This window comes from Lathamus discolor, chromosome 2 (genome assembly GCF_037157495.1).
Source record: "Lathamus discolor isolate bLatDis1 chromosome 2, bLatDis1.hap1, whole genome shotgun sequence".
In the NCBI taxonomy this organism is placed as follows: Eukaryota; Metazoa; Chordata; class Aves; order Psittaciformes; family Psittacidae; genus Lathamus; species Lathamus discolor.
In genome coordinates, this window is record NC_088885.1 from 53,121,194 (window position 1) to 53,136,526 (window position 15,333).

The 15,333-nt window shown below is 37.4% G+C and overlaps 1 protein-coding gene across 3 annotated transcripts in view; it reads left to right on the forward strand.

The window, feature by feature from the left end:
• Positions 1–15,333, forward strand: part of KMT2C (lysine methyltransferase 2C) — a 194,876-nt gene that overhangs the window by 96,956 nt on the left and 82,587 nt on the right. For all 3 annotated transcript variants that reach the window (XM_065666832.1, XM_065666830.1, XM_065666833.1), the window contains 6 exons: positions 7,553–7,715; positions 8,416–8,587; positions 10,401–10,515; positions 11,320–11,492; positions 12,238–12,398; positions 14,925–15,038. In XM_065666832.1, the coding sequence (XP_065522904.1) occupies positions 7,553–7,715; positions 8,416–8,587; positions 10,401–10,515; positions 11,320–11,492; positions 12,238–12,398; positions 14,925–15,038 (898 nt within the window). The remainder of the gene's footprint in view (positions 1–7,552; positions 7,716–8,415; positions 8,588–10,400; positions 10,516–11,319; positions 11,493–12,237; positions 12,399–14,924; positions 15,039–15,333) is intronic.

Genomic DNA, 15,333 nt, shown 5'->3' on the forward strand with positions numbered 1-15,333 from the left:
GGAAGGTACACATGGTCCAGTCACTGCTAAAAATTGGGGAGGATCAGTCATGATCAATGAAAGTAAATTTTTCTGTGATTCCCCCCCCCCCCCAATAAACTTTTGGAAGTGTTTTACATGAAAAATAAAAATAGTTTTCTCAAGCTTGGTCACATCTGCTTAGATCTGCAGGGTAGGGGCTGAAGTCGCATCCCCCACACCAAAGTTCCTGCCAAATTGTATGTCCTGTGAGTGAGGTTGTTTTTAAGATGAGCAAAATGTTTTTCTTACTGACTTTTCTCAGAAATGGCTGGAAAGTTTTGACTAACTGTTCCAAAAGTATTTAAGAGAATTTAGGTATGTGTTTCATGAACCTTTAGCCCAACTTTTTATCATTCAGAAGCCTGACATGACTAGAACAGTATTCATCTGGAAATCTTTGCAAGCAGTATCCATTCACAACCCTTCATTGATAGTGCGTGCTGACTTTGTGGACTTAACTGTGATACCAGTAGAGCACTTTTGTCAACATATTCTAGGCTCAAGACTGTCTCATCTAAATTTAGACCTCCCGGTGGACGTGTCAACATGTGAGCTGTGTTTATATTCCAATTATAGACAGTGCAGATCTGTCCAGTATTGTCAGTGGTGCCTGAAAATGGAGACCCACTTTTTGGTTAGCTGAATTGTGAAGTAAATTTCATAAAATGCCTAAGTCTTCATTAAAGTTTAATGAGAACTTCAACACTTGGCTCATATAGGCACAAAATTTAGATGTCCTCATCCCAAGCCTTGTGTTGTTTCGAAGCACAATGTGTCTGTATCAGCAGTAAATTCTCCTTTCAGAGTTTCTGTTAAATGCCTTTGCAGATGTAATTATGCCAGCCTTGTGGTAGCTACAGAGGATCTTTAGCATAAACATAGCCTGTAGAATGCTTAAGCTACTTCAGAGTCCTTCTATGTGATTTAGAATCGTAAGAAATTTGCTGGTTAAGCAGAAATTTGACTTAATCCCAGTATCTTCCACAGTGACCGGTAACAGATACCTAGGGAAGATCATTAAACAACAAGCATGTAGCAATGTTTCCCCCAATTATTTTTTTTCAAGCCTCCCACAATTTGTACCTCAGCCTGTGCTCTGCCAACAAAAAAATTGTCTACACACATTTCTTGAACCTTCCAAGCATGAGTCAAATGGAACTGGCGCAATAGATTGTTTTCCAAGCCTGCCAAAAGGCAGCCTTAAACCAAAGCTGATGATTTCTGATCTTGCCTTGTTTGTCCTGAAGTTGCTGATGCTGAAGCCTAGTAATCACAGTTTAAATTACATTAAGCAGTGACCTTCCTATTGTTGACCTGCTAACTAAACAATATTACTATGTGTGCCTTTCTGTCATGGTGGATATTAGATAGGAATTAAGGGAATAGTTGGCTGTGGAAAAGCTTAGACTCACTCACTGAAAACATTTACATTATCCTTAATCTAGAAGGCAAGGAGGTGAATTAAAATAGTGCTTTTCCTCATGAAAGTGTGGGGAAAAAAATAAAAGGCAGCAAAGGCGGAGTCTGTGGAGGAAATCATATGCATGTGGTCATTCCATTAGTTTATATAATGAACACAGCTTCAAGGCACACAGACCCTCCTGTGGAGCTTCTGACGAGACAAGGTTTGGGAATGTTCCAGATTATAGAAGGAAGTATTTGTGCACTGTAAGGTTTACGTGTTTTCCTCTGCCTTGTTCAGGTTTCAAATAAAAAATATTATGTTAATTAGCAAATTTCCTTTTTACAGGTTAATAACCTATCACAGCTATTACAAAGACGTGAATGAATGCTTTATTGTCCCACTTCTTGGATGCCTTGAAACCAAGACCATTTGTTTAGTTTTTGTAAAGGTGAAAAAAGAAAGGAGGTGACTAGTAGGAAGGAGAAACAAAGGAGTGACTTGTACAGCCACACATTTGCTTCCTGCCTTGATGACATGTCTTGAGTCACTGATAGTGGCATTAGTTGTCATCACTTTTATCTTTTTACCTTTATTCCTTACTCTTGCATATAACTGGGCAGATGATGGACAGGTGGAGTATCTACTCTAGGGTTCTGCATTAGAAGGCAGTCTTTCACAGTCATGTGTTGAGCTTGGCCAAATTGCATCTCTTCTGGTTGTCCATGTCTTTTCATAGTCTTAGAAACAAAACTTGATAGTTTATTTCTACAGTTGTGATTTATTGTTTTCTAAACTTACTTCAGAGAACTCAGAGCATGCAGTGGACACTGTGGTAAAGTTTTAATACATGCTGTCTCCGTTAAGAATGTTGTAGTTTTAAATTACAGTTATAAAAAATCTGAATTTTAATTTTTTCTATTGTCTTATGTATTAAAAATTGAGGAACAAATATAACTGCTCTCTGATTGACTTGCTTGCTACAAATTCAGGTAATTTCCACATTAGTGACATGATTAATACAAAATCCAAAAATTAGAAGGTAATTTCCAGCACTCCTGGAATTACATGCTATTTAGCACTTTTTCTAATCAGTAGTTCAATCAAAAGCCGTTAATTCTTTTTATGTTGCCATCTTACTATGTTGTGCTCTTAAACACTTTATGGTACTGAGAACAGTATTTGACATTAGAGGAGCTAATGCTGATTAGTGTCTGTAAGCAATATAAAGCTTTTTCTACATGAGGGAGTAATCAATGTAGATTATCAGAACTAGCAGAGAACATACTTCATTAATCACTGTTTATACTAAAATTTCTGTGTGGCCTTGTTAATGACAGGATGTCAAGGTCCACTTCTCCTTAGTTACAGGTTTCTATGATAGCAGTTTTCAGTAGCTAAACAGGCTGAAATATGTTCTTACAGGTAATACATTGAATTGTTCAACTAACAACAGATGGCTTGTGTGCATTTTTGAGTACACTATCATAAGATTAAAATTGCTTATTGTTATCACAGGTTTTGTCAACTGACCTTTCTAAAGGTAAATAAGTTCATAATCTGTGAAAACCTTACCGCATGAATCAGCTCACAACTAAGTATTTATTCAAAGTCCATAGTTTAGCCTTTCATGTGTGCCTCCTAGAGGTTGTTAATTGTTGCTGAGACATTAATACTATAATTCTACAGTCAGTAAAATAATGATAAAATACAACCTCTCGTTTGTTCTAAGTACTATCTGGATAAAATCTTACGTTATCGCAAACACACAGGTATCTGCTCTTCATTTGAACTTGCACTGAGTTTTGGAGTACTTCATAGAATGGTTTGGGTTGGAAGAAACCTTAAAAGATCATCCAGTTCCAAACCCCTGCCATGGGCAGGGACACCTTCCACTAGACCAGGTTGCTTCAAGCCATATCCAGTCTGGCTTTGAACACTGCCAGGGATTCGGCAGCCACAGCTTCTCTGGGCAACCTGTGCCAGGGCCTCACCCCCCTCATAGTGAAGAATTTTTTCCTAATATCTAATCTAAATCTCCCCTCAGTCAAAGTAATTACCCTTCGTCCTATCCCTACATCCCCTTGTATAATTGGAAGCTGCTTTAAGTCTCCCCAGGGCCTTCTCTTCTCCAGGCTGAACAAGCCCAGCTCTCTCAGCCTGTCTCCATAGGAGAGGTGCTCCAGCCCTCTGGTGGCCTCTGGACTCACTCCAACAGCTCCATATCCTTCTCTGGGGGGCCTCAGAACTGAATGCATACTGCAGGGGGGATCTCACAAGAGTAGAATAGAGGGGAGGGAATTCAGCTCCCTTGACTTGCTGGTCACATTTCTTTTGAAGCAATGTGGGATACGGTTGGCTGCATCAAAAGCATGAAGCAGCAGAAAGGCTGATGTAAATTTTGAATACATATTTTGTAATTTTAATTTTTTTTTTTTCAATTATGTAGGAAGGTTAGAAAGATGTAAACCATAACCTGTTTCTTTTGTCATCATTTCACAATTTGGCCATCTCTTTCCATTAAAGCCAGTAGCATTTGTGACGTTCAGCTGAGTTTCCAAGACACAAGCAGAACTGACCTTTTTCTTCAGTTGATTTTGGTGCAGTTATGACATTAGCATGGCAGTACAAGTTTTTGTCTTCCTGGAAATTTTCTGTGTGGTTTCTGCTACTCTGTTTTATGGAGGATGTACTCCCATGCAGCTAGAAAAGAGAAGAGACGATTGTTCAGGTTTCCTTACTTTTTCTGTTGATTCACTTAGATCTTCTTCTTTCAGTGTATTTACGTAACAATACTGTATTTGATTCAGCAGGATTAGTGAATAAAAGGAATTTTAAAATGAAATTTGAAAGACTGCATAGCTGTTTTCTTTTAAATTGAGATCCTTTTCCATCTTTATGAAAAAAAAATGTAAAAGAAAAAGGTGAAAAGGACGAAGTAGGAGGAGGTGTGGACAGTTTTAAATGATGGAAATTACAGTAGTAAGAAGTAGCAGAAGTATGGATGTGATCAGAGCTTTCTTGCTATAATCAAGTACACTGAGAGCTTGCTGAAGAAAACAGTTCATAACCAATGAAGGACTTTGAGTAGGAAAAGTATGTTGACTCTCTTTAGTGACTTTTTTATTGAATGTACTATGAATAAGTAATGAACTGTTTCTGTAGCTTTCTGACACCTTGTGAAGTGTTTTTTTCTGTAGAACAGGTCTATAAAATTATTTGATCCATGAACAAAACAGTGTTTGGCTTGCTTTGACAGCTTACCATTTTCCTATACCTACCCTTGGAATACTTGAATTCAGCTTCCACCCCCTTCACATAACGCCTTATTTTGTGCTCATGCTAATGAAATTGAAGACTCTGTACTGTTTCTGTGTCTGTTACTGTACTCATATGGTATGGTGAAGACATGCATTTCATGGGCAATATGATTTATTTCTTCCTTCTACCTCCTACTGTCCTGATGCCATATTTTGGCAACAGAGTAGTAAAGTTACTGAGTTTATTTAGGAGAGCTTTTGGGGTTTTTTTAATATGAATTAATATACTTTTGCTGTTTACATCCTTTCCTTGTGAAGGTCAATTAATTGTAAAGCTGCATGCTTGTACTTTTGGGGCCGTAGCATGTTGCCTTGTTTCAGAGAAGCATTGGCTTCTAGTACTGGAAAAGTAACTCCTCTCATCAACAGCTGTTACCAGAAAAAGTCCCTTTGGGCATTTGTTTCTTCAAACTGCTTTATCTCTCTTATAAATCCAGCAAATGTTGATATTCTGTGCTTTTTATTTGTTTCAGATGATACATGCCACATTGTTTTTAATGTGTGTGTTTTACTTAGCTGCCAAATGCTTTTCATTGCCAGTGCAGTTTAGCAGATGGGTTTGAAGGGTTCAATTACGTGTAATTTGGGTTTCCATTTTTCTTCCAGCATCTTTACATGGTTTCTTAAATCAACATTTTTCAGGCTTTGCAGTAATCCTGTAGTTTGCTCATTTCTCATAATTTCATCATTTAATCATATAGCATTTGGGAAAAGGTATATTATGATTTTACAGTTGTTATGTACCGCTGTTGATTGATGGCTTTGGAAAACAGATGTGATGTTTTACAAAATGCAATTTATATTACTTTTTAATCCGTTATTCCCAGCTTTTAGTAAATGTTAATTCTCTGGGTGGTTACAGGTCTTTCATAATTTTCTTTCCCAATTAGATAATTATTAAGGATTAATTATAGGATCCAACAACGTCTCTGTTGAATACTTTCTTGAGGGACATGTTTTGGACCTCAGCTCCTCCCGAGTTCCCATTTCTATTGTTTCTTACTGAGTAATATATTTGAGAAATGTGTGGTCTGTAAGAGCTGGGACTTTGTTACAGTCTGGGCCACCTCAACAGGCTGTAGGAGTGTCAAGTACAGCACAGTGCAATGGATTGTGTGCTGTTTAATGTGTAGCTGCAGTTCCTGAAGTTGGAGGCTTTGGGCTATGTTTTCATGATTTCACATCTAAGTTCAGGATTTACTTTTCTACAGCATCGTGTTTACTAAATATAACATTTCCTAAAATGAGCTTCTTGCATGACTTTGTTTTTGTGGCCAGCTCTTAGATGTAATAATTTGGTAACATACTCACCTGCTTCAGAACTCCATGTTACTGTTTGCTTATCTTGTTCCCCTCTCATCTCTGCATTTGGACTGGTAAAGTAACAACCTACATGTTTTCCATATTGTTAGTGTGTGTTAAGAGACCTGGGTAGGGGTGAGATGTCATGCAGATCTGAAGACTAAAGTGAGCATAGTAGCAGAGAACCATTGCAGTAGCTATCCTTAGTGACCCACTTTAATTTCTGTGCCAGAGCATTTTGTCTGTTTGCATTGCAGTTGTGTTTAGCGTAAACTAATATTTTTTCTTGTCCATGAGTTGTGGTGCAGGCAAATACTTTGCTGAAGATGTTAATTTCATTCGGTTTTGAGAATATCAATATAGCTGTTAACACAGGCAGCTTTGTGGTTTGTATTTTCATATGGGCTGGTTTTGATATGGATGGATTTGTAGTAGCACTATTTCATGCCCAATTTCATGCCAGGCTTTGAAATGGAGAAGAATTATGGTAATAAATATTGTCTGTATCCTAAGAATTAAGCAGATGCAGTATGCAACTCTTTGGTTTCTGTTCGCATTTTGATGTTACTTGTCACGTGAGCTAGTAATCAAACATGCCAGTGTTAGTATTACTTTTTTATTATGAAACAGTGAGGGTCCTCAAGCTCAGTTGCTGAATGTTACGTATGCCTTCTGTGCGCCACTGACCTGTTTCTGCGGTGCTGTGCTCTAGCCTTAAAAAGTATTGTTGCCTTGGTGAAAAAGTGCAAAAACATGTTACAGTACTTCAGGGACTGCAATGAATCCAAGAAAGAAAAAAGACATTAACTGAATCAGAGAGGTGTGGGTGATGTTTTACAAGCAGACTGATGGAATCTGTTCCCTCTTGACTAGAGAGCTGGAGGGTTACTGGGCAGTTCTTTCTGAGAAATTACTTCTTTACCAAAGTGACTATGGTCTCTAATAATTATCATGCTTATTTATGACTTCTCAAAGTTTGGTGGTGATATTTGTGTAGCCTTGAGATACGAGAAGAAAGTGCTAGGTTATGTAATGCATTATCATCCCAGAGAGAACTGTATAATGTCAGTAAGATTTTGAGTAAAACATGGTATTTCATTTGCATTTCTGATTACAGTGTCTACATTTTACATTGCAACTCAGAGCTATGTAGTTTTTGGTTACAACCTATTGACCAGGGTAGTGTGGTCCGTCTTTATTACTGACAATAAGTCTCCAAACCTCATTACTGAAGGCATATCTCAAGTTACATAGAAGAAAAATGATTTTCTGTGATAAGAGGATTCTTAGTCATCAGGGTGCATTTAGGGTGGGTTTCGTTAAACATCATAAGTTGGAAGGATGTGGGAGAGCCACTGAAAGGCACAGTCCACTAGTTTTCTTCTCCTCAGTATTCACTGCCTTCTGCTGGCCAAGGTGTTTGTCTCTTAAATGAGTCTGAGGAACAGATCTGGCTGTGGAAAAATACAAGAAAAAATAGCTTTTGAATGTTATGTTTGTTTTTCAGCGATGTGCATATTGTAAGCACCTTGGAGCCACTATCAAATGCTGTGAAGAGAAATGTACCCAGATGTACCATTACCCCTGTGCTGCTGGAGCAGGCACATTTCAGGATTTCAGTAATTTGTCCCTCCTTTGTCCAGACCATATTGATCAGGCTCCCGAAAGATGTAAGTACATAGTGTTCAAATGACACAATTAATACCAGGTTTCATGAAAATTTCTTGCTCTGTGGTAGTGTCAGCTTCAGAGTGCATGTGTTGTGACCTGTTTTCCCAGTTCATGTAACCAAGAATTCACTGATGTTCAGGTATGAGGAAGATCCAAGTTTGTATTCCTCTGTTTAAAGACTGAGAGTGATGCACAACAAAATTAGCATTTTTCCTCCTTTTCTTTTAATAACAGATCATGGGAAAGGTTTCTCATAAGGCTTGTCTTCTGTCAGATTTTAGTTCAAATTGGTAGGCTTGCTTTCTTGTCCAAATTCAAGTTAGAGCAAACATTATGCAGTCACATCAGCTAAAGAATAGGTTTAGCTCTGTTAGAAGCTTTATTTTGTACTTGTTCCAAGGAAGAGTTGGTCCTAAAGCTCCCAGTTTTATCTTATGGAGAACAAAACTACTTCTTTTGGAGACTATTAAGGTTTAAAATTAATGTACTTTTGTTATGAGATTAGTTGAGTATATTGGAAAACCAAATTAAAGGACTTGTTATTAAATTATTTTTATTATATTAATTAAATTTGAATTTCATAAGTGATCAAATTTTGTATGCATGAGAACTACTAATGAATTTCTTGGCTGCATTGGCTTCAGTGAATTGTTCATAATTTTGAATGAAATAGCAATTGAAAAAATTATTTCTTTGTAGCAAAGGAAGAAGCAAATTGTGCCGTGTGCGACAGCCCTGGAGACCTCTTAGATCAGCTTTTTTGTACTACTTGTGGTCAGCACTACCATGGGATGTGCCTGGACATACAAGTTACACCTTTAAAAAGAGCAGGTTGGCAGTGTCCTGATTGCAAAGTGTGCCAGAACTGCAAGTAAGTGAGACTTACACGTCATGGAGGAAGACAGTGTGAGATTTGTGTTCTGTCATTCTAAAATACTTGTTATATTAACCATTCCTTTTTCCAAAAATGTAGTTGATTTGTCCAGATATATCTGTTATGACACAATATGAAGTAATTGAACAAACCCTTGCGCTGGGAGCTTTGCTCTAAAAGAGCTGAGCTGGAACTCCTGCGTGTTATAACCAGTAGCAGTTGCTATTATCTGAACAGATTCTTGGGAGCAGCAAAACCTTCTGACTTTTTCCTTCCTTTGTACAGGGAGATTTTCCTCAATTTTACCACATGAACAAATTAGCTTAATGTAGTGGTTTTACAGTCTGGAAACCTGTGCTCTTACTCAGCGGACTTTTAAACTGTGCATATACTACATACTGGGTGTAGGTCCCCTGCATTAGGCCCTCTCCTATTTCGTAATACCTTTCAGAAGCAGTTAATGAGTCATTATGAAAACAAAAACATGACTTATTTGAACGAAGAAAAAGAAGATGGCATGAGTGGCCATGATTGAATTGTTAGTGAACAAATACTGAGAGAACAAAACAGAATTGTTGCAGTATTATAAGGGTTCCCTTGGAATGCTGTGCTTGTAAGAGTGTTCTCATATAACTTAATCTGATGGGCACTGCAGGATTCTTTTGCTTCCCTTTTTTTTGTGTTTTTTTTTAAGAGGTCACTAGAAAAGAAGTATGAATTTTGTTCAGCTTTAGTCAGATCAGCTGGGACAATATGAAGGGAAAAAGCCACTTCACTACTGCTTCATGTACCTGATCAGACAGTGCTTTGCTGTTTTCCAAGCAGAATGCTTGGTATTTGCTAGCGTTCATTCACCCGCTTTAAAGAAGATTGTTCCCTGATCACACGCTGCTGATAGCAAATGCCAGCAAGGAAGTTGTAATAGGGAAGCACATTCTACAAACGTTGAACTGGGTAATTAAAGTATTTGCTAGCAAAACCTCTCTCTAGTGGAAAACTAGAAGAAAACGTGATGTTTTCCCACCTGTTACTTCATGCAGTATGGAAGTTTTATTCCAGTGTTGAAGGATAGCATTTTAAGCATATCTCCATGCAAAGAGAAAACTTTTACTGCTTTCTAAAATAATAAGGTCTCCCAGGTAATGAAGTAGTATCTAATATGTGTAATGTCATATATTGTGAAGATTTTTCAAGGCAAATCTTGTTGCATACTTATTTATTGAATTAATTTATTTAAACTAAGGCAGAATACAGTCCCTTTAAATATTACCAAACTATGCATCTCATTCGCTGCAAATTTATTTTATCACTGAAATTTGTGGTGGAGCTCTGTAATACAGGATTTTAGGAAAATTGAAATATCTTCTTTTAATGTTTGTTTTGCTCTTGCAGTCATTGTTTGACATTGTAGGAGCTCTGGTAGTTAGAGGTGATGGCTTGTTTTTTCTCTTTGAGAAAGATACAGTCAGACTGTATGAACAAGCACAATTCCATGTTCTCTTCAGAAAGAAATAAAGTACATATTTCAGATTTGGAACTGAATTCAGTACAGAAAAGCTGTTAAATCTGCCTACACACGTGTAAATGAAAGTGGGATGATTTCTACGAGTCGGAATGGCTGCACAAGGCTCACCACCTTAATTCCTACTTAAATATGAATTTGAGGGCATGGTCTTAGGAGCTGTTTGTAAATGGCATTCATGTTTTCATGTGCTCAGCTATGTGTCTTCCTGTTTAGGCTTTGTATTAAGTAAATTTTTTGTTATGGCTTGCTTGAATAATTTTTTTAACCACTTGTTACTTTTCTTAGACATTCTGGGGAAGACAACAAGATGCTGGTGTGTGATACATGCGACAAAGGCTACCATACTTTCTGTCTACAACCAGTTATGGATGCTGTACCAACAAATGGTTGGAAGTGTAAAGTAAGTTGAAAGGAGTTGCAGAATAATTCCTTGTCATTATAGGGGACCAAATTTTGTTACCCATATTATGCTGTTCTACGTGTATTGCAGACTGCTGTTGCTGTGTAACATATTGTATCATTTGTGAAGGAATCTTACTTGTATGTAATCACTTGGCTCTACAGCTGCTCTGTGAGGGTAGCCGTCAGTGCAGTGGCTGAAGTAGCCTATGCAGGACAGGAAATCAACCCCAGTGGGGAAAAGAGAGGTGTAGAATCCAGGTGGAGTTGATAACCTTCACTTACTGACAGCTGCTCTCATGATCTAATGTAAATTAAAATGTAAACTAAAACCTGTGCAGTAGTATATGTAATCCTACTTGAAAGCTCTTATATAACTACTTCTTGATTACTAGAGCAGTGGTTCTGCTGCTCAAGGGTTCCTTTGCACTTGAAGAGGGCAGGTGAATTTGTTGTATCAGTAACTTTGTGAGTAAGTATAAGTAATAATAAAAAATCAATTTCAGCGTAACAAGGGAAGTCCCCATATATAAGGTGTATATAATTTCATAGTTTAAGACATGACTGAGATGAGAAGTAGACCCGTTTGGTCTCATAAGAAATACTCTTTCAGGTCAGGGAGTAGTGAAAGGAAACTGTTGGTGCTGTTTCACAGGCTCTGTTGTCAGATCCTGGATATTATATTAGTGTTATCAAGGACAGAAACTTCATTTAATTTAATTCAAACCAGGAAACTGTCAGTTAATGGCAGTTCTATCACATTGTCAAATACTATAATTAATAACTAAATTCTTGTGATCTCTAGAACTGTAGAGTATGTGCTGAGTGTGGCACACGAACAAGTTGTCAGTGGCACCATAATTGTTTGGTATGTGACAGTTGTTACCAACAGCAAGACAACTTATCTTGTCCTTTCTGTGAAAAACTGTGCCTCCAAGACTTCCAGAAAGATATGTTGCATTGTCACATGTGCAAAAGGTAAGCATCCTAATTTTTGCTTAGTTGTACTAAAATGCCTAAAGCCTACAATGTGTGACAGTGATGCATTTCTATGAAGGGTGTAGACTGTGTTTGATGTACAGTGCTATAGTATCTTGTTGTGTAACATGTTTATCCTTCATCCCTAAATACTGTGAGCAATAGTAGGTAGTCTTATTTTAATCTTCGCAAATAAGTAGTACTTGGCAGTTACCTGAGGCGTACAGAGAAATAATGTGCTGCTGCTTCTTGCATTGAATCTGGTTTGTGAGTAAGCAGACTGGAAGAGTCACCATCCTAACTTTTCAAGACTGTTGTTTGCAGTAGTCTGTTTTCTAAAAGAAGACTCAAGTATGTGTTCTTGGCTTGGTTTTTTTGGGTTTTGCTATGCCAGTAATAATAAAAAATGATATATTGGAAACCTTTTAAGAATGTAGATTCTGTTTCATATTAAATGCTATTATATCTTGCTGTGCAATATCTCGATATTTCCATATATGTTGTAGTGTCCAATAGGTTTTAGTGACAGTTTAGGTCTTCATGTATAAATTTGTTCACTGCTTGCTGTACTGACATGTCATGCTTATTTCTCTAAAATTCTCCATAATAAAGCATTGATTGACATTTTGAGTTTCCCATTGGAAAGGAAAACAGTGCTATTTTTAAATTGGTTTTTACTAGGATACTTTTTATTTATTAAATATTATTTAGTAAAATCATAGTCACACTAAGTTAATCTCCCCAGGTGGATTCACATAGAATGTGACAGATCTCCAGGTGGTGAATTGGAGTCTCAGTTGAAAGATTACATCTGCACTCTTTGTAAACAAGGAGAAGGGGATCAGACTCAGTCATGTGATGTAATGGACACTTCTGAACTCATTCCCGAACCTGACAGTATAGCAGGTAATCAAATACAATCTCTACATTTCCAAAATCCTGACATCAGATATCTTCATCTGTCTCGCTTAAGTCTTTTGTGAACCATCCACTCATACTCTACTCTGTGGAGTTCATCCATTCTTCTATTTAGCAGCAGGTTCTTAACCAGTCTATAGGTGAGCTGTCTTCTCAGTATGCTTTCTGGCTTCAGGCTTTCGAGGAGGAGCATGGGCAAGTAAGCACCTTAATGGTGGGTCTCAACTTTTCCAGCTCCAGCTTCCCAGCCTGTAGCTGCAAACTTCCCTATTTTCTTTAGGTGTGGTACCCGTTCATAAACGTGTTCATTTGACAGCCTGTTTTATTTATTTGTGCCTAACTACCAGGCACAAACCAACTTCTGGTAAATGTGACTGGTGACATCCAGTTTTCCCATTTCCCTCTTGGTACTTGCCAGTCTTAGTGCCCTTTCATCTTACTGTGCCCAAGTAGGACACAGCAGTGGAAGCTGGGCTTTCTTCAGGGGACAGTTATGTTTAACTAAAAAGTTTTTACTTGGATGTCCTTTTTCAAAACAGTATATGATTAGTCATCTTGTTTCTGGGACTTTCTTGTCTATATAGACAAATTAAGCAAAAGGTGGAAAGGGAAGTTGCAGAAAAGTGTAAAGATTACTTAGGAACAGTAAGGAAGCATAGAGAGAACTTGGATCTCTTGATCTGAGTCTGGTGTGTCATCCACTAGACCTGTTTAATGAACTTGTAACTCAGTGCCTTTGTGTATTCATACCACATGCTCTGTTGGATAGCAGCCTATCTCACGCAGGCTGAATATCCTAAGCAAAGTACGGATTTGGTTAAATTTGGAAGCAAGGTAAATCTAACAGATTTAAGGGTACTACCGCTGCCATGTGCATTTTTGATACTTAAACAACAATGCTTGTGCATTGATCTTTTGTTAAAAGAAATTGATAGCTCAGTTGCACTAAGTATTTGTGTTTTCCAAAGCCTGATAATTTCTGCCTGGAAAGGAAAAGTGTTAGACTACAACAAAGCTCTAATTTTCATGTGTTCAAGCCGATGTTTTGTGTAAATAAGTCATTCTGTTTGATGTTATCCTGTACACGTAAATGCATACCTTTCATGAGCAGTAAAGAAATGGTGAAAAAGATGATCCTGGAGGAAGGGCAGTTTACAGTAGGTAAATGTATATAAATGAGCAGAAGAACTCTGTCAGTGAACACGAGCACCGAATTAGAAAGACTGGCAACTTCAGCCTTTGAAGATCACTTCCATTCTGAAAGGTTAGTAGAGGCTGTTGGACTCTCAGGCAGTGTATTTAGAATATTTTGGAAGATGTCCGAGTCATATCTAAAACTTACACTGGAAGAAATCCCAGTCTTCTACTGAAAACCCTTTTGAATAAGTAACGAGTTTATTTGAAAGGCTAAAGTTTTAAGTCATACTTCTGTTAGGATTTCTAGCTAGTAGAAGCATTGACAAGCATACTCTTCTCCCCAAGGAAGAGCAGTACTACTAGGAGTAATCTGGAGCTATTACATCAGTACAGTCATGCAGTGTTTTATACCCAGGAGAGCACTTTTGTACATTAAAATCAGATTTGGAGCTAATCTGAATTATAATTTCCTCAATGTTAAAATATCACTTTAAAGTTGGCAGAGTCTGAGAGCAGCTTTTTGGTGCTAAAAGTAGCATCACCTAATAGTTCCTGGGGTTTTGGACTTTAAAAATACTTTGCGGAACAGAAAGCTACATTCGACTTCTTTTTTGTGCTAACATCCATGGAAGATCAGTTCCTTTTGAGTTAATGCTTACTGTATGCTTTGTTTTTTTCTGCTCTTACTTTGTCTAGTGCGTTTTAATGACTTCATCCTTAACTGAAAAAGCCTTTACACAAGGAAAAAAGTATTTCATGTTTTTGTGCTCTATAAGGATACTGTCAGCCAAAGAAGCTCTCAGTAGTGCCTTTTCCATGCAAATTCCCTTATTTAATAGGAGGAACTCACACATTAATGTATCCTAGCTCTAAAGTGGTAAAATTCAGTTTTCATGTTGTTGAACAGGTAGGTTGAAAATCAGCGTTTTAAGTGCTGAAAGTTGATGGATTCTCGTACCTATGCCATTAGCTATTGTAGTATTTGTAAAAATTTGAAGCTTTCATACTACAATTTCTGTAGAACTTAGCAGACCTGAATTTAAATAAAAATATTGCTCAGGTAATGCAAAAGTCAGTGACTCTGTGTAAATAAAATTTTCCCAATTAGGCACATATAATTGCTTTACAGACATTTTATCACTGTCTAAAAGGTATAAAATGGCTTCAGAGTCTGTGAGAAAAAGGCTCCTAGTCTTTTAGGAGTACTGTATAGTTTCCCTAACCCTCCCATTGACCTGATTTGTGCTAACTGCTATCATATCATTGAATATCATTCTCTTTAGCCAAAATATCAAACAGTGACAGCAACTACTGATTCCAAAGTAATAGAATAAATACCTCATAATTTTTTTTTTTACTTCTTTACTTCACCTGAAGCTTGTACAAATGAAATGGAAATGGAAAGTGGTGGAGAGGATGTGACATTTCAGGAACAACCCATTACTGGTGATGGCCCTGATCAAGAATCAGCTGTTGGATGTGTCACAGATGGTAAGAAAGAGTTTTCAGTCTGAGAAAGTGTCAGCAGAGAACTCTTCAGAACCCTCTTTCCATTCAGTAAGATTCATGGTACTTTATAAATTTAAGAAAAAAAAGTGCCTGGAAATCAGTAGGAGACAAATTGTATCAGTTCTAGTGTCTGAACTCTAGAACAGGAGTGTTAACTTCTTTGTTGAAGTATTTTATTGAAGGCAACAATAAGTCTCCAGAATATTCGTATAGGAGAAAGCTGTTTTGGTGGGACTGGCTTTCTCCAAAAGCTGGAAGTATAGTTAAATGTTTTGTA